Raw genomic sequence first — 22736 nt, 5'->3', positions numbered from 1 at the left:
TCGGGGCCTGTGGGCCGCCGGGGTGCCCCGTGGTTCCCTCTTCCCTCCCCCTTCCTCCCCCTTGCTGCCTCTCCCTCCTCGCCTCTCCCCGCCCGTCCTCCGCCTCCCTGTCCCTTCTCCCTCGTCACCCTTCCTCCTCTTCTCCCCCTCTCTCTGCGGCCCTGCCGCTGCCCCCTGCCCTTCTTGTCGTCTCCTTCCCCCCTCCCTTCCCCCTCCCCGGTACGCCTTGATGTGGGTTGGTCTTTTCAAAAAAGTCAGGAGGAGGAGGCGCTGATGTCACTTGAAGTGTAAACGGAGAAGCAGTATTGTCATTCCGATTCAGATACTGTACCGTATTGTAGTCAAAGTTCTGTGTTTACAATCAAAACATTTCGATTGAATAGCCAATCAGATCTGTTGTTAAGTTTGACCTGGGAGGCCACGAGTTGCATATTTCTCTGGCGATTGTCGCCTCCTATGTAGGAAGAAGAATAATGAGCGCTTTTCTAGACACTCAAAGATGCTTTACAATGGAACGGATACGTTATTCGCGCGCTCACACATGAGCTACCTAGGCTGCCCGCCCGTTTGGGGAAGGCCGGCTGGCGGAAGGAAGCGCGGCTGCCAGTGTGCCTTTTTTTTTGGAACCCTGATCTCTCTCTGTCTTATTACTGAACTGAATTGTTGCCTTTCTAAAGAGGCAGGCACTCTTTTATTTTGCTTTATTTTTCTGTCAGGGATCTGACTTAACGTGTTGTTAAAGTTAAAAGGCAATGGCAAAATGTTACAGGCTTACTTCTATTGGCCTCTTTTCTTGTTGCATTTTTAAAACATGACTGTTTTGTTGAGTTGTCTTTGAAGCTGAGAGATCAAAAAAATGCAGCATATTTCAATCTATTTGTACATGTTAGACTTGTAATAGGACTCAAAAGGACATTTGTATTCAAGTTCATTTTGCAAACAATTTTCGGCTTGCTTATCGGTTCTCCACATCGGCGCGTTAGAACTTATTGGTTTGTCGGTATCGGTTGAAAATGGAAAAATCGCGCATCCTTACTGCTACGTGTGGGACCCTTGACGCGTCACGTCAAATACAAATTCGAAAAGGCCGCAAAGACAATTTTCAATGAGTTAAAGGTCAATTTGCCCAAAAAAATAAGACTCTAATATTCTGAACAAAATGACATTTTGACTGAAAACACAAATTTCACATCAATTACAGAACATAGTGAAAGGTTGAGGGACGGTGGACCCAAAAGACAGTGAGACAGGAATCAAGTCGATATGAGGAACTTGAATCAAACATAGGGAGAAAAGTGAGCAGACAATCATGACTGGGCGGGACGTGACTGGACTGGTCGCCGTGACTGGAATGGGTGGACTTGACTTGACTTGGCTTGGCTCGGGGCTATGCTTCTTGTCTGTGACGAAGACGACTTGGCGGTGTTGAAGACACGACTGGACAAACGCCGCAGACTCAATACGCCGGCACTAATGAGACACACCTGGGGAAGGGAAGACACACACGGGTGGACGAGGGAAGGAACACAAGACAAGCGACACCAGCCGCAGACAAAAACAACAAGAACATCCGTCACAAAGAAAAAGCCAAACATGACGATGCCCTCGAGGAGACGAGGAGGCTCGGGTGTCGGAAGGAAGTCGTTTGAAGGCGTTGCGTTTGTCCCCTTTCAGCTGAGCGAAGAGTTGGAGAAGGTGAAGCAGGAGATGGAGGAGCGAGGCAGCAGCATGTCGGACGGAGGTGAGGAACTCTGGGCCGGCCCGCCGTTTTGCTTTTTGTGCCTTTTTGTGACGCCAGCGAGCGATGTGTCCAGCGGCGGTGGTGAAGATCAAGCAGAGCGCCGGCAAGCTGAAGCAGGAGATCGTGCGCACGGACGTGCGCGCCGGCGTGGTGGCGCACATGCTCCTGCACGCCAAACTCAAGCGCAAGTCCAACATCAGCTTCCGCATGCACGCCGCCGTCTGAGCCACGCCCGGTACGTCTTCCGCATTCTCTCACAATTGGCCATCCATATTTTCACAGCTTTGACTGCATTTGCGCTCACGAATGGCAAAGCCGCATTTCAAAACATGGAAATGTAGATGTTTACATCTTTCCTATGATCTTATTATTTGGGAAATATCTTCAAAATTACAATCTTATTGAATATTAAAATATCCATTTTGAGAGTAAGAGCAAAAAAATCTCTACTAATGTTAACCTGTATGTTTTGTTTGGAAAATGTTATATTGATAAGTGTAAATTTCAAAATTCAAGACCTTTATTGAAATTATTTTTGATTGAGATGGACACTTCATTTAAGTCTCTTAAATTGATGACAAATAAGAAATGTTCATCAATGATTGCCATTCATTGCGAATTTTTTTTTGAAAACCCCCCCCCCACAAATTAATTAATTCCTTTTTTTTTCTCCTGTTGGTTTCATTCTTGCATATTTTTTGTAAAACATGTCAATCGCATTGCCTGATCTTTGTATTATTCATCTTTTTTCAATAAATGTTCAAAAAGGAACAAATATAATGTTGGAAAATTCTGCAAAAAAGAGGAATCAGAATTAGGTATCAAAGTGGATCCAAGTCAGGGTTGTCCCAAATATGGTCAAATTCCGCTTGCTGCGAAATGGAGAATGACCCCAAAGCCCTTTCCGTCATTTGACCGTTTGCAAGCCACGCCCCCAAACACTCGAGCTCCGTCACCAGAAAAAGTTCCAGCGAGCAAAACCCGGAAGCGGCGTGTCCGTGGATTACGTCGGTCGAACCCGAGGTCTCCTGAGATTTTGTCAGCTGGGGTTCAGTTCTTTCCGTTGCCAAAGCCAAAAACACAGCTGGAGCCTTCAATCAATTGAAAAGTGTGGACGGCCTCACTCACACATAAATCAAAGATAAACAAACGTTTGCGTCAAGGTACGAGCCTGTAAATGAGCTCCAAAAGTCATCGCAATAACTGGTCGCCAAACCAGCTTTTAGACACATTTGAGCTCTAGAGCAGAGGTCAAGGTCAGCAACCTTTACTGTCAAAAGAGACATTTTAGGGCAACTCCAAAACAAAACAAATCTGTCTGGAGCCGCAGTACAATTTCAACATGATGATAAATGAATCGTGTATTAGTCTGATAAGGTCATTAGAGCGGCACCATGATAGAAAAATATGCAGCATCCAATCATTTGAGATGGATTTTCTTCTACCTTTTGTCTTCCGCTTTTGGATTTTTTTGCTATCAATTTTCTGTTTGTTTGTTGTTTTTAGTTTGTGAACATTTGATGCTCATTTTCGGGATTTCTTCTTTTGTTTTTGGACAATTTAGAGTTACATTTTAAATGCATTTCTTACTTGGCAATTCTTCTCTGCCTTTTTTTATTCTTTGACATTTGGGGCCATTTCATTCAATTGTATGGTCATTTTCTGCTTTTCTTCTTTTCTGGATATTTTAATGGTCACTTTTTGGACATTTTTAGTTTTTTTTTTTTTAACTACGTTTTCATCTACTGACATTTTTTGAATATTTAATCATTCATTTTTTAATCTAAACCATTCATTCATTTAAAAACAAAAATGTTATCCCCCAAAAAATGAATTTCCACGGATTTCTTTGGAGATCCACAGGAGAGGGAGTAAAGAGCCAAAAGTGTCTCCAGAGCCGCCGGTTGCAGACCGACGGCTCGAGAGGCAAGATCATCCACAAAACTGAACATCAACGTTATACTTATGATGATGTAATATTGTACATGATCAGGATCTGAGTAGCATCAAAAATCTGTTATTTCATGGGCCGGTCATCGCCGACATCGGCGAGTGCTTGCGCATTTTTGTAACAATACGAAAAAGATCATCTTGACTACGCCTGATCGACGAATATTAACCTGCTTATTTTTTAGAAATCTTTGCATCATACAGAACTTGTTAAGTTGATCTTGTTAAGTCACAATGTCCCATGAATATTGAGCTTCTTTTTTTTTTAAACCCGTGTGCCACTCAAGTTGTCCTTGGGGCTAACTAGTATACACTGGCAGCAATGTTTCGAACCTCCCTCCGTCTTACCTCCACCCTCTCCCCTCGCTGATTGCAAGCGCAGGACAAAAACAAAAGTGACTTTGAGGCAATTCACTTGAAAATCCGACGCAAGCTTTTGTTGCATGAACAGGAAGGTGGCATTGAATTTCCACGGCAGTGATGTTTGTCCCTTGTAAAGCTCACGCCTGTTGAGTCTCCGACTTCAAACGAGAAGGTGATTTTAAATTGGAAACTTCCACCAAAGAATTGGCACGCCCCCTCACTGTCCATTTTTAAAGATCACATTTTTGTTCTTTGGCTTTTTATTGCGCAAAGTCTGTTAATTGAGGGTTTTCATTGGCTTATGCGCCGCTCTTTTTCATTTGGACTTCATGTACGGTACTTTGTATGCAAACGTGTTTGTTTTCCGAGTGTTGTCGAAGCGATGGAGTGTGCTGGCCCAGACGAGAGGACAAACGTCTTGCCAGACGAGCAAACGGTCCACTTGCCGCCATCTCGTACATCTGGCAGCCTACCGGACGCTCCGTCTCTCGTTCCCAAACGACAAACGGCTTCTCGGCACCTCACTTCAATTTACATCCCAAAGAACGACAACATAGCCGGAGCACTCGCTATCAGTTGCCTGCTGTCAGCTCCAAACGAGATTTGCCACATTTTCCTACAAATACAACGGCAAGATTCATTCAGTGAACAAAATCGGAGGAGTTGAACCAGCAGCAATGAAGGTCTGTCAAAAAAGCCCCCGTCTGATTGCATTGTCCCTGTTAAACAAATGAATAAAATGAAATTTAAATGAACGAGTGTCTAATTTCTTGGTATGAACAAAAAGGTCACACCATTTGCATCTGCATGGAGACAGAAAACCTGTGCCAGTGCAAATTGTGCAGATCTGTGAATATTAACAATTGTAAACGATAATATTCAGAAGTGTGTCACTTTTACACAGCCCTACCTTTAGCATACATTGCACGATTTCAATTGTATTGTTTTTAATAAGATGACATCGGGATCATGATGTTGTCGTAATTAGGAAATGAAAATGGGGGAGACAGGAAGAAAAAAGTTTGGAGGGAGGAGCACCAAACAACAAACTGCTTGCTCAATTGAGAATTTATATGTTAACCCCTGAACATAACATGATTTTTTCCCTTGCTTTTGGTTTGTGTTGAATTGTTGACCAACCTGGTAATATCTTCAATATAAATATCTCAAATTAAATCTTCAGAGTCACCACAAATCGTGCAAATGCTTCTTCAAATGCTGCGTTGGCTCGTTTGGTGCATTTTACAAGTTGAGCGTTTCCTTTCATTTAGTTGGTCGGTTGTTTTGTTCTGTTTTCACTTTGACCAGCACAGAGCTGGCCACGCCCCCGTCCCGTGACGTCACCGGGGCTCTCGTCTTGAGAGTTTACCGGCCACTTTTCTGCTTTTCGCGGACTGTGAAGGACAAGAAAAGAAAAGCAAGCAGAAGAGTATGGAGGTAAATATGGTGCAAAACTAACTTGTAAAAAAAATGTATACCTGTAGAAAAAGTATAAATTTGTATCTGTAAAAGTCGTTATTTGTACCTGTAAAAAAACAATTTACCTGTAAAAAAAAAATTGTATGTAAAAAAAATTGTACCTGTAAAAGTCATGATTTGTACCTGTACAAAAAAAGTGTACATTTGTACAAGTCCGCAATTCCAAACAGAGTAGCCACACCAGTTTGTACCCCAAAAATTTTGTACAGGTACAAATCATGACTTTTACAGGTACAAATTTGTTTTTACAGATACCATTTTTTTTTCCACATACAAGGACGTCCAGAATTTTTTTTTATGTTGCACACGCGCAAACAAAATATTTGAAAATAATATTTAAATATATTAGGAGGAAATACAGAAACGTTGAACTGTTAAAGAGAAAATACGCTACTATTAGACAAAATAATTTAATTAAAAATAATAATAATAATATTGGAAGAAAACATAACAATATTACAAAAATAAAATATAACATTTGAAAATGATAAAAAACTATTTCAATTTTTTTTTAATGTAATGAAAGCCTATAAATGTACTGTATATGTAGCCTATTATACAGTATATTATCTATCTATCTATCCATCCATCCATGATTAACAAACAGAAGTAAAATATAAGACTATCACTAATAATAATAATAATATTAAGAAGAAGAAGAATCGCAGTGTGCAGTGCCACCTGCAGCTCCAGCTGAGCCTGCTGCAGTTGCTGCTGGTGCTGAAGCTGCTACTGCTAGAAACAATTGCAATTAAAGTTTAGTAGATTGTACCGTGCAATTTGAGTTTTTTAAACTCCTAAATAAGGATGTTGCTATCAAAGTTATTAAGCAAACGAAAAAGTAAACAACACAAATATACCCACTTTTGGCAGCAGATGACTTCAGTTTGGCAATCTCGTCATCTACCAAAGCACAATGAAAATATATCAGATATGCGTTTCTACACCACTACTGATATACACAAAAATGCCAAAATCCTACATCTGTATGTAATACAGTATACAAAAATGTAATTCTCCTACAAAAAAATTGTAAGATATTCTAAATCGTTGAAAAATACGAAAATATTAGGCTACTAAAATATTTTCAAAAACATAAAATATTAGTAAAAAATGACAAACAAAAAAAAGCTACAAGGCAAAAAAAAAGGTTAATAACACAAAGGTTACTAAACAGAAAAGGCGTTGGAAAAAAATGTCACACCATGAAAACATTTTAAAACTATTCTATGAAAAATATTAGGCAACCACAGATCTTGGCAACAAAATATCTGTGTATTATAATCATGTTTTACTTTTTTGTTGTAGTATTTCAGTTCTAAATATACTACCACTTCTAATAGAATTTTTATATATATTAAACAAATGGTCTTTTATAGTGTGTTTTTTTTAACATAACTTTAACTTTAACAAGTCCGAAATTCCAAACAAACAAGAGTAGCCACACCAATTTACGCGTCATTTTGGAAGAAGAGGACGTCCAAGGTGTGAACATTTCAACTCGGTTAAACGTTTAAGTTTATCTTGTTAGCCAGAAAAAAAAACACGTTCTACAGGTACAAATCATGACTTTTACAGGTTCAAATTTACACTTTTTTCTACAGGTACAAATCATGACTTTTACAGGAACAAATTTGTTTTTACAGGTACAATTTTTTTTTTACACATAAAAAAATTTTTGGACAGGTACACATTTTTTTACAGGTATAAATCATGACTTACAGATACAAATTTAGACTTTTTTCTACAGGTACAACATTTTTTTACAAGTTAGTTTTGCACCATATTTACCTCCATAGAAAACACACGCGAGCACGCAAACTCACACGCGAAAGCAGCACTTACCGAGCTCTTTAGCCTCGCCGAAGCACTTGATGACCTTCAGCAGTTCGGAGGTCACTGCTGGAGCTTCGTCCTCAGTGAAAGTGGACACCAGCACGTTGGCGATCTCCGTGATTTCCTTGCCCTCCACCTTGCTGAGTGCCACCTGTCGGTCGCCTTGGCGGCCCACCAGCGCCGTGAGGAACTTTTTCAAATTCTCCTTGGACAAGTTCTCCAGCGAGCTCATGATCGCCATCTTTGAAGAAGACATTTCTTAGCAGGGGATTGTGCGAGGAACACGCCAGTGGAGAGGTCTGAATTTAAGGTGCCGAGGTGGTAGGTGGAGTCGAGTTTTACTTTCGTTCTCTACCCGGAAATTGGCATTACAAAATGACAAACCTGAATAGTCAACACACACACGCACACGCACGCACATACATACATACATACAGTGTTTGTTGTATTATTATTGTTCACATTTTTATGTCTTGAAGGTATGATACTTAAGTTCTGTGCAAACTACAAGCGATTAACCGGAGGCGAGCCTCACACATTTCTGAGCGAGTTTGAATTCAGCACTTCACTCTTGGTTTAAATGGGGTAGATGCCACCGACTGGGCTCCAGGTGGCGGAGTGGAGCCGTCACTTGCCTACAATGCAGGTTGGCGTGGCTTCGCTTCCATGTTTGTATGTGTGCGTGTTTGTGTGAGCGAAAAAAAAAAGAAGATGCCACGGACTTCCGTCTTCTGTTTTTTTTCCCGCCCACCGTTGGCCGCGTTCCAACACTCGCACCCCCACCCCTGCGTCCCCTCGCTCGTCGGAGGGAGGGCGTCTCGGCTATATGAAATGCTTTGGACACTGAGACAGCCTCGCTTTCTGGTCGCTACAATAATGGGCAACATATATTTACAGCTCAACACCTATTTAGCCTTATTTTTTATATATATTGTTATAGGCTACTTGCCGACTTGTTGCCATGATCGCTTTTGGCTACTATTGAGATGTAACAGTGAAGAATGAATATGTGGGTCAATTCAAAGTGCTTTACATTACATCAATAATTAATAACACGATTAATGTGAAATACACATCTAACATGAAACAATTATAACTTATATATTTAGTCTGTCGGCTTTTTTTTTTTTTTTTTGCCAATGATATTTCCCTCGTCTTATTGATAGCAGCAGTATTGCCTTTTTGGTGAGTCTTGAATTCCTCATACAGCTCCATCAATAACTTTTGTTCTGTTTGTGAGAAGAATACTGTTCTCGTCTTGGATGGATGCAGAAACGGCTCTTCTGGACATCAAATAAAACATTTCAAATGATGCACAATCTTGTTTATTGAATGATACATGTTGTAATTTGATCTGACTATTTCAAATAACTCTCAATATGGTTTATATTGTAGTCCTTTATCATAGCACTGCTAACTAGCGCGGTGTTTTGTGGAAAACACTACTTCACCTTTATATTTTTATGCAGGATCGTGAGTGGTCGGTGGCAACAATGAATACACAGAGACTTGATATACTTTTGCTAGAATAACTGTGTCTTTTATTCCCCGCAAATAGCAATCAACATTTATGCTGTGCTAGGATAATCGTACGTTTTATCCCCCGCAAACAGTAATCAACACCTGCGCTGTGCTAGAATGATTATACCTTTCATTCCCCGCAAACAGCAACAATCACGACTCAATTTGCTAGAATGGTTATACCTGTCATTCCCCGCAAACAGTCGATTTGCTAGAATGATTATACCTTTCATTCCCCGCAAACAGCAATCAATACACTACAACGTTAAGCAGCATAATATAATCATCATCAGCGCTTACCTTGACACTAGACCGGAGAGCCCACGGTCCGGGTAGAACGAGCTGCAAAACGGCTGGGCAATCGTACGTATTCCACAGCTGACTCTATCCGGACCGTGTGCCGCTCCGTTTTTTATTTGTTAGCAAAAAGTTGTGAGCGTGAGAAAACGGGCTGTCCAAGTTCTCTCCTAGACACTCTCGAAAACATGTTTGCGAAGCAGGGAAAGGCTGTAGTATAAACAAGGAAGAGTTCCCAGGCTGATCCCGCCCTTTATTTACAAATTGTTGGGCACCTGGATTCGTACAACAGTTCAGGACAACAACATATCCTTATATAAGAGGTTACATGAGGACATATCAAACCATGGTTTTTTTTTACCTTCAGGTGGGCACCTGAAATATTCTGGACATCACACTTTAATTCTGCCACTTAATTCTGTAATTGAGCAATGTACAACATGTTTTTTCCACTTCTTTCATTGATGAACACCAAACAAACAGCGGTTGACAATGAAGGAAACCATCCCCCCTCACAAGTTTTCATCCAATTATTCAACAATTCTTTCACTCCATTTCTATCTCTTGCAGGCAAACCTCCCACACATACTTCACACACATTTTTTACCTGTTCTCTCTCATGCCCCCCCCCCCCCCCCCTATCCCCGTTCTCTCTTCACACCCCGAAGTCACACACTCCTTGGATACTGCTCCCCCTCCCATCTCGAAAAGTCATAACCCGATGGTGTGAATAAGTGTAAGGTATGTAATTGGCTCTTTGCACAAATCTACTTCCTGAACTCAATACTACTCCTTCATTTCCTGTCTTTCATGATTGGATAAACGGATTAATCCAGGTGTGTATGGCCATTGTCGTCAAGGTTACTGAGGTCAGCCACACCTGGATTAATCAGTTTGTTCAATCATGAAAGACAGGAAATGAATGAATTGTGCAAAGAGCCCATTGTCAGTTTTTTACTGCACCAGAATGTATCAGGATATCTCGTGAGGTCAGACATCAGTCAGTGGCCACGCGCAAGCTAGCGTACTGCCTTCAAAGCATGTGCATGTCATTCGTGTCCTGCTTCCGAAATGTCCCTTCCTGCCCGAAGATAATTTGGACTCTTGAGATAAAGACTCAGTGTTAGTTTTGGTTATCTCCCTGTTTTGTTTCTATGGAGCAAAGTGACTGCCGCTATGTTTTTAGTGTGTATGTTCTCCAGCATTTTCAAGACAGACTGTTGTTTGATAGTCACATAACACACTGGAAGTACACACTCTTGTCCAAGATGTACCCAGTGTGTCTTGGACATGGTTTATGACACAATAGCCAGCTAGCGCCCCCTGCTTAAGGAGTTTAAGGTTTCAAGTATCTGATATCATCTGCACTGTGGTCTCCGTACATTTGCAACCTTCTTTTCGCGCCCTTAAGTGCACACACATTCGAAAGTGCTCCATTTCAGGGAGGAGAAGGAAATCCACACTGACCCGGTCGACCCGTTGAACTCTGATCTGCAAGGGCAAAGGCTGGCACTTTGGAGGCAAATAAATTTCTCACGGACAGGCTGAGCACTTTTTCAAATGTCCTGCGGTTTAATGAGGCAAAACACAAACTAATGTCCTGTGCAACTTGAGATTTAAGTTGAATACTACAAAAATCCTGGTTCTTTTCTCTTCATAACATCACGGTTTCATGCTGTGTTTGTGTTTGTCAGACGAGTGCTCTAATGTGTACATAAATAAAGATGTTATGCATAGGCAAATAGTGTTGTCATGATAGCAAAATGCTGCCTCGATACCAATACTGAAACAATACCATGGCAAAAAAAACGAAAAGCATTGGTATCATACGTGAAAAATTCTGGAGCTTCAAATCTTTTATTTTTGTTAATTTTATTAGCATGTGACGATACAGAAAACGTTATCTACCGTACAGTACATCCCCGCTATCTTGTGTTGGCCTAAAGCTGTTTAACAGGAAATCATGCTCTCTCTTCAACTATGCGCAGGTTTGCTATCAAGGGACTGGGTAATCTCGGAATGTTTTGAACTCTTGTTTACATGCCAGTGTTGTGTTAAGCACTTCTTAGGCCAGGACTGAAATTGAATCACAGTTAAACGACTGAAGGCCTTTTTCACACTGCACTTAGTTTTCTTGAAGTTCACTGCGGCGTAGCGTGCAAGAATGACGGCACACTGGCGCACTTTTGCCCATATTTAGAAGTGCTAATGTAGCAGCCAACCAGGAAGTAACGGAGAGGCTTTTCCTGCTAGTTAGTTTTCAATTGAGGGCGTGCCATGCCGCTGCCCATGTTCATCACCTCCAGTCCTTTGGTTCCACAGGAATGAATATTTCAAGCAGCGGCTGGAATTGTTATTGCAGACCCGCTTTGCTGTATACGGATTTTGTCGCCCAGACACAGAGCTCCACAGAGCGTTAAGAGTACAGCGACGGCAGCAGACTGGCGAGACATAAGACTTCTGTAAATTGGCTGATTGGAAGTTGGGAAACAAATCGACAATATGAAGTTGTATATAGTGCTGTTACTATCGAATATTTTAGAATTGATTAATCTATCGATTATTGAATCAATTCGACTAATCTGATTCATTTTAATTTTGCTATGTTACGGGTTCGGTCTTTGTTTTTCAAAGTAAAAACAGATGTTTGCAAATGGCTTATTTTAATTAAACATAGAAGATAATCAGTCTTATTTCGTGAAGGACTACAGAAATCACTTACGGTTGGTATGCTGAAAACAGGATTTGGACTATTTTAAATTGAAAAAAATGGCTCCAAACGATTACTCGATTATTAACTCATTCACTCCCAGCCATTTTCACTGAAGAAACGCCCTTCGCTCCCGGCTGTTTTACTGGATTTTGGCAGATTTTGCAAGGCCCATAGAATATTGTGTTATATTGCTATAAAACATGGAACCCACCAAAAGAAAGATTAGAGTCTCTTCTTTCATCAGGAAAAACAAGTCTATTTGTATCTGTTTCCGTTTTGCAGCAATTAGCATTAGAATATAGCTACGTTTCATCATTATTCACAAAGCTGTTGAACTCTTGTGAAAAACTGTTCGCTGCACTCTGCTGCCACCTGCTGGCCGTTTTTTGTAATAACTACCATTGCTTTAACAGACCTCTTCATGTCAGAAGCTGTAACAAAGCCTTCTGTATGCTCTAGCATTAAAAAACTTTTCTTTTCTTTTTTTTCTTTTTACGTATAAATACGTCTTTGGGAGTGAAGGACAAAGTATAATTTTTTTTAATATGTTTTGGTGTTTTAATGTATTAAAGTGGTTGTCGATAATTTGATAATTGGTTACTTTTCGATTAATCGATTAATTCTGACAGCTCTAGTTGTAGTCGACTAGTGCAGTGGTTCTCAACCGCGGTCCTCGAGTACCCCTATCCAGCCTGTTTTCCAAGTTTCCCACAAGCAACACAGGTGTTTCAAACAATTCGCTAATCAAGCTCTGCATGAAGCCAGATAACGATCCTCAGCTGTGTTGGCTGAGGAAAGGTGGAAAACGGGCTGGATAGGGGTACTCAAGGACCGGGTCTGGTGGATTAATTGGTTCAACCCCTACCAACTACTACATTACGTTTTGCTTCTTTCTTTCTTTTTTCTTCCAAGATGCAATTCATCAGCAATCAGTTTCCCACACACAATTAAGCAACTAAATCACCATAAATAAATAACTCAAACATGCACTGCTATAAAATCATATGATGCACATGTGACTTGAACCAAATCACTTTCAAGGACACAAATACAATCATTTTCCGTTCTGGGGACATGGAATGTCACCTCTCTGACAGGGAAGGAGCCCGAGCTGATGTGCGAGGCTGAGAAGTTCCGACTAGATATAGTCGGACTCACCTCCACACACGGCTTGGGTTCTGGTACCAATCCTCTCGAGAGGGGCTGGACCCTCTTCCACTCTGGAGTTGCCCACGGTGAGAGGCGCAGAGCAGGTGTGGGCATACTCATTGCCCCCCGGCTGGGCGCCTGTGCGTTGGGGTTTACCCCGGTGAACGAGAGGGTAGCCTCCCTCCGCCTACGGGTGGGGGGACGGGTCCTGACTGTTGTTTGTGCTTATGCACCGAACAACAGCTCAGAGTACCCACCCTTTCTGGAGTCCTTGGAGGGTGTGCTGGAGAGCGCTCCCCCCGGGGACTCCCTCGTTCTGCTGGGGGACTTCAACGCTCACGTGGGTAATGACAGTGAGACCTGGAGGGGCGTGATTGGGAGGAACGGCCCCCCGATCGAAACCCGAGCGGTGTTTTGTTGTTGGACTTCTGTGCTCGTCACGGACTGACCATAACGAACACCATGTTCAAGCACAAGGGTGTCCACATGTGCACTTGGCACCAGGACGCCCTAGGCCGCAGTTCGATGATCGACTTTGTAGTCGTGTCATCGGATTTGCGGCCGTATGTGTTGGACACTCGGGTTAAGAGAGGGGCGGAGCTGTCAACTGATCACCACCTGGTGGTGTGTTGGTTCCGATGGCGGGGTAAGATGCTGGTCCGACCAGGCAGGCCCAAACGTATTGTGAGGGTCTGCTGGGAACGTCTGGCAGAATCCCCTGTCAGAAAGAGTTTCAACGGCCACCTCCGGCAGAGCGTCTCCGTTGTCCCGGGGGAGGCGGGAGACGTTGAGTCCGAATGGACCATGTTCCGTGCTTCCATTGTTGAAGCGGCCGATCGGAGCTGTGGCCGTAAGGTGGTTGGTGCCTGTCGGGGCGGCAATCCTCGAACCCGCTGGTGGACACCAGCGGTAAGGGATGCCGTCAAGCTGAAGAAGGAGTCCTATTGGGCCTTTTTGGCCTGTGGGACTCCGGAGGCTGCTGACGGGTACCGGCTGGCCAAGCGGAATGCGGCTTCGGTGGTCGCTGAGGCAAAAACTCGGACATGGGAGGAGTTCGGTGAGGCCATGGAGAACGACTTCCGGACGGCTTCGAGGAAATTCTGGTTCCACCATCCGGCGTCTCAGGAGGGGAAAGCAGTGCGCCATTAACACTGTGTATAGTGGAGATGGGGTGCTGTTGACCTCGACTTGGGACGTCGTGAATCGGTGGGGAGAATACTTCGAAGACCTCCTCAATTCCACCAACACGCCTTCCTTTGAGGAAGCAGGGTCTGGGGACTCTGAGGTGGGCCCCCCTATCTCTGGGGTCGAAGTCACTGAAGTGGTTGGAAAGCTTCTCGGTGGCAGGGCCTCGGGGGTGGATGAGGTTCGGCCGGAGTTCCTAAAGGCTCTGGATGTAGTGGGGCTGTTGTGGTTGACACGTCTCTACAACATCGCGTGGACATCAGGGACAGTGCCTCTGGATTGGCAGACCGGGGTGGTGGTTCCTCTTTTTAAGAAGGGGGACCGGAGGGTGTGTTCCAACTTTAGAGGGATCACACTCCTCAGCCTCCCAGGTAAGGTCTATTCGGGGGTGCTGCAGAGGAGGATCCGTCGGGAAGTTGAATCTCGGATTCAGGAAGAGCAGTGTGGTTTTCGTCCCGGCCGTGGAACAGTGGACCAGCTCTACACCCTCAGCAGGATCCTTGAGGGTGCGTGGGAGTTCGCCCAACCAGTCCACATGTGTTTTGTGGACTTGGAGAAGGCGTTTGACCGTGTCCCTCGTGTGGGGGGTGCTTCGGGAGTATGGGGTACCGGGCCCCCTGATACGGGCTATTCGGTCCCTGTACGACCGATGTCAGAGTTTGGTCCGCATTGCCGGCAGTAAGTCGAATTCGTTTCCTGTGAGGGTCGGACTCCGCCAAGGTTGCCCTTTGTCACCGATTCTGTTCGTAATTTTTATGGACAGAATTTCTAGGCGCAGCCGGAGTGTCGAGGGGGTCCGGTTTGGTGGCCTCAACATTGCATCTCTGCTTTTTGCAGATGATGTGGTGCTGCTGGCTTCTTCAAGCCGTGATCGCTGGAGCGGTTTGCAGCCGAGTGTGAAGCGGTTAGGATGAGGATCAGCACCTCCAAATCCGAGACCATGGTCCTCAGTCGGAAAAGGGTGGAGTGCTCTCTGCGGGTCGGGGATGAGGTCCTGCCCCAAGTGGAGGAGTTCAAGTATCTTGGGGTCTTGTTCACGAGTGAGGGTAGGTTAGAGCGGGAGATCGACAGACGGATCGGTGCAGCGTCTGCAGTGATGCGGACGCTGTATCGGTCCGTTGTGGTGAAGAAGGAGCTGAGCCGAAAGGCAAAGCTCTCGATTTACCGGTCGATCTACGTTCCTGTCCTCACCTATGGTCACGAGCTGTGGGTCGTGACCGAAAGAACGAGATCCCGGATACAAGCGGCCGAAATGAGTTTCCTCCGCAGGGTAGCCGGGCTCTCCCTTAGAAATAGGGTGAGAAGCTCGGTCATTCGGGAGGGACTCAGCGTCGAGCCACTACTCCTCCATGTTGAGAGGAACCAGTTGAGGTGGCTGGGGCATCTGGTTCGGATGCCTCCTGGGCGCCTCCCTGGGGAGGTGTTCCGGGCATGTCCTACCGGCAGGAGGCCCCGGGGACGACCCAGGACACGCTGGAGAGACTACGTCTCACGGCTGGCCTGGGAACGCCTTGGGATCCCATCGGAGGAGCTGGCTGAAGTGGCTAGGGAGAGGGAAGTCTGGGCTTCCCTGCTAAAGCTGCTGCCCCCGCGACCCGACCCCGGATAAGCGGAATTGAAGATGGAACGGAACGGAACTATAATTATTATTATTATTAATTGCATTTAATGCAATTAAATATAATCTCAGCAGTGTTACCTCTCTACTCCCATAATGTGAAGTAACTTTGGCACAGTGTAAAATGGTTAACTATTTAGAAAGTGTTAATTCAACTCTGTAGAGTGTGGAGCTATATAAACCCAGAAAAAGTGTTGGAATTGACTCTGTTGGAAGATTTGACTTTTTGCTGTGCACTAAAGGTGTGCAACCCTGACATCGGCCTTGCCTGTATACTATAAAACCTCATAAAATAATCTGATGCACTGAGATGGAGCTGACAAATCCTGCATTTGTTTTCTGACAACAGAGCACAGACTTGTGCCTGAAACCTTCTCCGCCTTGCCTTTTGTCTGCTGCATGTCACCGTGCGTCTGCAGTGACGTCTGAGCGGTATTATCGGCCACATGCCTGTGTTCGTTTTGGGCTGCTCTGCGCTTGATAATGGCCTATTAACTGGGGAACCAGAGGCTCCTAGGCACCTCAGTGGAAACTGTCGGGACCTTGATCATTTGGATGATACCCAGCTGGCACCAACGCGCGAGGTTAGTTGCTGACATTTTAGGCTGAAATTGTCTGCATGGTAGCCAGCAACAGAGGCGACCTGTTAGCGCGTGCACCAAAAATAGCCCACTGCTAATGATATCATTGAGCTGCTCACGGCCCTGCCCGCCGCCTGTGTCAGACTGTTGGCACCCTGTGCATAAAGAGAGGTGCCTAAATACTTACTGAGCATCAACAAAGACATGGCTGACTCGTGGGGCACCGCCTGTGCAAGGAATGCAAGGATTAAAATAAATTAAAAAAAGATCGCTATCCCCTACCAACAGCTTATTGTAACACACACGATGATGCCCAATTCAAAGACTTTTATTTTTTTTTACAACCTTTAAAGTAAATATGTTCTATACGCCCTCACTAAACATGATATTCTGATTAATATTGTGTTTGTGGAATATGAATTAAGCAGCAAAATTCTGCCATATTGGCCATTTTGACACATGCTGTTGACTGAAAATGACATCACAGTGCCGGAGGGCTCACCTTGCGAATGTCACATGACCAAACACAGAAAACAGGTGAGCTGTGATGGTCTTACCTAAGTTTTTGACTTGAATACCCCTTAACTCATTCAAACCCAAACACGTAGATGTTTTTTTAATACTTTGCCCTTCACTCCCAAAACATATTTATATAAGTTTTTTGCTAGAGCATTCAGAAGGCTTTAATCCAGCCTCTGACCTTAAGAGGTCGCTTAAAGCAATGGTAGTTATTATTAAAAAAACGGTCAGTGGGTTGCAGCAGAGTATAAGAGATCAGCCAGAGCCATGTTGCAACAAGCTCTTGTCCCCAGTGTGTTCAACAGCTTTGTGAATAATGATGAAACTCAGCTATATTGTAATGCTAATTGCTGCAAAACAGAAACAGATACAAATGTACTTTTTTTTTCCTGATGAAAGAAGCGACTCTAATCTTTCTTTTGATAGGTTTCATGTTTTATAGCAATAGAACACAATATTTTGTGGGCAAAATCAGTCAAAATCCAGTAAAACAACTGGAAGCGAAGGGGGTTGCTTCAGTGAAAATGGCTGGGGGTGAATGAGTTAAAAATGAATGGCTTTTAGTTTTTAGTTTTTTTTCAATGTAGCAGCATATTTTTAATAGCCACTCAGCAGACAATAGACCCTGCACGATGGAAAGACTGTATCTTTCACTTACAGCCCAGGCTAAACTTGACTTCTCCCCGATTTACAAAGATCTAAGGACAGTTGAGATTGGGTGTGCACCAACCACAATTTTCTGGCTGATCCCTGATCTCTAAAAATTCGGACGATTTTTGCGGATTGTGATTTTATTTTATTTTTTTACAACAAGCAGCAGCATGCACCTCCAATGCTCCAATATTATTTTATTGTAAAACATTGAATGATACTTGGGAAACAGTACAACTGGGTTGTTTTAACTGCACATGAAGTAGTTTTCTCAAATAAAAATGAAAAGCCTAATATTCATCTCACAGCAAACGAGAACAAAGGCTGATTTTCTAGACTTCTGTGGAGGGACATGAGATCGGCGGCCAAGGTCGTTTTTATTTTTGGGTGATCTGCTGATCACCAGTAGTCCCCCAAAATTAAGGTTATTGGGGGCTGATCTCGATCCTGGCCACTCGATCGTGCTACCCTAGTTGAGATTTATCACTTGAACATAGTTCCATTGAATACAACTACTACTTGCCTATTCGCCGGGGCTTTGGCTCCATCTGGTGGCATGTTCGGACCTGACTGAAATGTGTGAATAGGCTAGTGTATAGCTCACTTATAGTTCTAAAACACATTTAAAAAAAAGTCCTATTTATGCTTTTTTTATCCATCATCTGGCCCACTGCTGCACGTGTCACATGCATCCACTTTTGCTTCACTCTCCTCCACCGCGTTCCCTCTTCAACCACACAGCACCCACTTACACAACTGGTCATTTGCAAATTCAACAATAGACAAACAGCAGGCCTGACCCTGCTAGCTTGTAATGTCCCACTCAGCAGTTCAGGAGCTACATTTTAATACCCGGATCACGGCTTGTGTAAGGGCAGCTAGAATAAGGCTATGTCCACAAGTGCAGGGGTATTTCTCAGTCCACATGGATGTGTTTGCAGAACGGTAGTTGGTGCAAAAACCCCTAACATTAAGGATGTTTTATTTATTTTTTTGCACCTTAACACAAAACAACAAGAGTGACTACTGTGTACAGACTTTTGCCAAGGCTAAATAATCGTATCCGTTTGACTCGTGTAATGTTGAGGGCAATACAATTCCATTCCCATCCTGTAGATGGAGCCAGTGGTGTTCTTGAACATGAAATAAAATCAGTTTTTGAATTTCACGTCGTGATCAACAGAGGTGGCAAATCCATGGCCAGAAAGTAAAAACCCTGCCCCAGTTTGGTTTTAGCCATTGATGCTAGCTAGCTAGCACCGGGATCTGGAATCACGTGTAAGGGGTCTAAAATGTAGCCGTACATGCAAAAGTTAGCAATCTAGCAGTTTGGGATGTCAAATTGCATGACAACAAAATATATTCTTTAATAAAACGCTTTTTGTGGCAATGATATGACAAAAATGCTGTTTTATAGATCTCAAAACACACCCCTTACGTCTCTGCCAACGTGATCAGTGCACATGCGAAATGTAGCCATCACGAGTTCGCTAGATTAGTATGTGTATTGTGGTGACTGCGGACCGTAATTATAGCATGTCCAGATTCGACCATGTGTGAATTGTGGCCCCCGGTTAACCCTTGCTCGGCAGGAAGTTTCCCGTGCCCCCGTGTTATCGCAGTTATCTGTCATGATGTCAGGCAGTCCCTGACACACATGCTGCTCCTTGTCAGTCCTGTTCCACTGCATTTACAGTCAGTCTTGTTCGTAATCCTGTTCCAAACATCAACATGTTTGAGGACACTGATTAGCTCCCTTGGTTGCCTATCTTACTGATGTGCTCACTTTATCTAACGTGACATGCCGCTTTGTTTTAGGAGCTGCTAAAGTGTTCTTGATTTGATGTTTTTAAAAGTAGTTGCTGCGATAGTTGTAGCAGAATTAGTCCGCCATCTACGCAGTCTCTTCTTCTCTGCATAGTCTCGGTTTCACTATTTACAAATTCACCTATGAGTGTTCTTTTTGTGTTCAGGAAGTGTGAAGTGATGCGTTTTGACTGAGAGACAAACTTTGTATGTAGGAGGGGGGGGGGGGGGTTACTGTTAATTCATTGGTGCTTGAGATGAAAGTTGAATTCGTTTGACTATGCTCGTAGCTCAAAACACTTGTATCTCAAATCCGATTTCCACATTGAAATGAAGAAAAATAATATTATTCAGTTTCAGTCTCCCAAATAAATAAACAAAAAGTGTTTTTTAATTAAGGAAACTAGCAGTCTATAACATTGCAAATTATAAATATAATGTGCAGAATTAAACAATTAAATGAATCATGCCTGATTCGTTTTGGCTTCTTCGGGTGTGCGCAACTTGGCCACTCGGGGGCAGTATAATGCAGTCATGCATACAGAAACGAAGAGTTTCACAACCACTCTAAATTACTCAATAAGTGCAGTATTTCTACTTTTTTCGCAGAGGATAAAGAATATATGCCTATGAATATTGTTTCTGCACAATAGTCTTTTTTTACATGTTAAAAACACGGCAACATAGATGATGTTCGTTAGCCCATCTATGGTATTTTGCACTGTTTGTTAGCATTAAGCCAAACTGTCTTTTCTAAGGCAAAGCTATGTGGTTGTTTTAAATTCACAACCCTCTTTGTTCTCTGTTTCGTTTGGCCATAAACTTCAACTGGGCCTTACAATTAACAGCTTGAAGTCCCTTTTTTGAATCTGCAGAGCACCTGCTTGTTGTGAAGTGAGTTGATTTCAGTTAGTGCTGTCACTATTGAATATTTTTAGAATCGATTAATCTATCGATTATTCAATCGATTAATCGACTAGTCTTATTTAGAGTATATTATAAGCGGTCTGAGTAATTACTGTTTATTAACCAGTGATTGGTATTTATTTTGTACTTCGCATTCGTATAGTGACTTTAAAAATGATGTTGTACTATGCTAATGGTTCGCTCGTTATTTTCGAAAGTACAAACAGATGTTTGCAACTGCTTGTTTGTCTTGTTCTGATCAAACACAGAAGATAATCTTCTTTCATGAAAGACTACAGAAATCAGTGAACAATTAACTGTTGGTATGCTGAAATCAGAGGAATTAGATTTTTTTTTTATTAAAGCATTCAATTATTAAAATAGTTTAATCAAGTAATCTGATCACTGATTACTTATCAGTTAATTAATTAATTAATTTTGACAGCTCTAATTTAACTGCCACCACACAACACTCTGTTAAGAAGGGGGAGCTTGAGGACCCAAATGCGGGAAGACAGGGCAAGGAGGCAGAGGTTCGATCAAAAAAGGGATTTTAATTTCTACAAACCAAAAGGCGAGATCTAAATTGCACGGAAAATCATAACATGGAGAAAACAACAAGGCAAAACGGGCAGCATGACATGGAGGGAAAAATCCAAGGCAAAAACGGGCAGCATCACAGGGGGGAAATACAACAATGACCCGACATAGACAGAGGGGAGACAGCAGACTAAATACACAGACTAACGACACAACAAGACACACCTGGGGCAAGACACAAGTGGCTGAGGGCACTGATTGGATCACACGAGGAAGGGCAGGATCACACTTAAACAAGACCAAGGGAGACACACAAGGAAAACAGAACCCAAAACATGACAGAACCCCTCCCTCAAGGGACGGCTCCCAGACGTCCCTAACACAAAAAGGTCCAAAAACAGGGCGGGCGGAGGGGGGCCCGGAGGCGGGAACCTGGCACACCCAGGAAGGCCAGTCCGGTGGGCGTCCCGGACGACAGACGAGGGGAGCCCGGCGCCCCGGACGCCACACTGGAGCAAAGGGCGACTACAACGTGCGCCGCCAGACAGAGAGAAGACGGTAGTGGGACGTGCACCTCCTTGGTCCGGGGTCTTGAGGCTGCCGTGGCACGGTGTCTTGAGGCTGCCGTGGCACGGTGTCTTGGGGCTGCCGTGGCACGGGGTCTTGAGGCTGCCGTGGCACGGGGTCTTGGGGCTGCCGTGGCACGGTGTCTTGGGGCTGCCGTGGCACGGTGTCTTGGGGCTGCCGTGGCACGGGGTCTTGAGGCTGCCGTGGCACGGGGTCTTGGGGCTGCCGTGGCACGGTGTCTTGGGGCTGCCGTGGCACGGTGTCTTGGGGCTGCCGTGGCACGGGGTCTTGGGGCTGCCGTGGCACGGTGTCTTGGGGCTGCCGTGGCACGGTGTCTTGGGGCTGCCGTGGCATGGTGTCTTGGGGCTGCCGTGGCACGGTGTCTTGAGGCTGCCGTGGCACGGTGTCTTGAGGCTGCCGTGGCACGGGGTCTTGGGGCTGCCGTGGAGGCGGCAGACCTGGCACGGGGTCTTGGGGCTGCCGTGGAGGCGGCAGACCTGGCACGGGGTCTTGGGGCTGCCGTGGAGGCGGCAGACCTGGCACGGGGTCTTGGGGCTGCCGTGGAGGCGGCAGACCTGAAACGGGGTCTTGGGGCTGCCGTGGAGGCGGCAGACCTGGCAATACGGTAATCACATAGTTGTTATAGTGTTTCATGCAATTAACTCATTAAAAGGGACTTTAACTGTTATATTCCTTCTTATTTACTTCCAAATTCACGTTGAAAAGGCAAGAGACATTGACCGGAACTAGAACTACTTCCTGCTTTTTCTAAAAATCCTGGGAAATGTACTCCTACTATCCACTGCGGTCGCAACTCGCAGGTCAGACTGCAAGCTGAACATACTAGTGGTATATTTCCAACATTACGATGCGAGGCCAGCGCAAAGTAAATGGCACAGCCAGTTTCTAATAGCTGTCGGGACCGATCAATAAAAGCTTGGATATTGGTGAGAGCATTGAATTGTTTAGCGCTGTTGAACTGTCTACCAAGATAGCATTTAGCATTAGCGATTGACAATTCACCCCCCCCCCCCACCAATTATGTTTTTACACGAAGCCAAGTTAACTAGGTTTAGATTTTTTTTCATCAAAATTATTTAAAAAAAAATGCATTTTGTATTTACTTGGGTTGTCTTTGTGAGATAACAACATTGGTTTGATGATCTGAAACATTTGTGATAATCAAGCAAAAACAACCCCAAAAAAAACACGTACTTTTTCATGGCAGTTTAGACTGACTCGAGGCTCCTGTTATACCTGTAGAGTTGGTTGACAGAAGACGGTGAAAGGTGTGAAGGACAGTGCTTTTATACA

At 44.0% G+C, this 22736-nt stretch overlaps 2 protein-coding genes across 6 annotated transcripts in view; one reads left to right on the top strand and one right to left on the bottom strand.

The window, feature by feature from the left end:
• Positions 1–4748, top strand: part of LOC147180463 (intraflagellar transport protein 57 homolog) — a 69542-nt gene extending 64794 nt beyond the window's left edge. For 2 of the 3 annotated variants that reach the window (XM_086071968.1, XM_086071959.1), the window contains 2 exons: positions 1675–1741; positions 1815–4748. In XM_086071968.1, the coding sequence (XP_085928094.1) occupies positions 1675–1741; positions 1815–1966 (219 nt within the window). In that variant the 3' untranslated portion in view covers positions 1967–4748. Of the gene's footprint in view, positions 1–1067; positions 1742–1814 lie in introns of those variants that run through there. The other variant, XM_086071950.1, reaches the window with a different exon arrangement.
• On the bottom strand, positions 1383–7705 carry LOC147180462 (apoptosis-associated speck-like protein containing a CARD). Of its 3 annotated transcripts, XR_015094425.1 has the most exons (4): positions 7379–7705; positions 6398–6436; positions 5195–5448; positions 1383–1484 (listed from the first exon to the last, which is right to left on the bottom strand). XR_015094425.1 is itself a non-coding variant. In XM_086071980.1 (3 exons), exons 1-3 carry the CDS (start codon positions 7623–7625, stop codon positions 5420–5422), a joined length of 315 nt encoding a protein of 104 aa, XP_085928106.1. In that variant the 5' UTR covers positions 7626–7705; the 3' UTR covers positions 5004–5419. The 3 variants fall into 3 exon arrangements, 2 of the variants coding, with proteins under 2 accessions (XP_085928106.1, XP_085928120.1); XM_086071980.1 differs by lacking the exon at positions 1383–1484 and having other exon boundaries at positions 5004–5448; XM_086071994.1 differs by lacking the exons at positions 1383–1484; positions 6398–6436 and having other exon boundaries at positions 5004–5448.
• Positions 7706–22736: the final 15031 nt, after the last annotated feature.

This window comes from Leptonotus elevatus, chromosome 1 (genome assembly GCF_054856555.1).
Source record: "Leptonotus elevatus isolate MCC_2025b chromosome 1, RoL_Lele_1.0, whole genome shotgun sequence".
Taxonomy (NCBI): domain Eukaryota; kingdom Metazoa; phylum Chordata; class Actinopteri; order Syngnathiformes; family Syngnathidae; genus Leptonotus; species Leptonotus elevatus.
The sequence above is the reverse complement of the archived record's forward strand: the minus strand, read 5'-3'. Positions and strand labels throughout refer to the sequence as shown.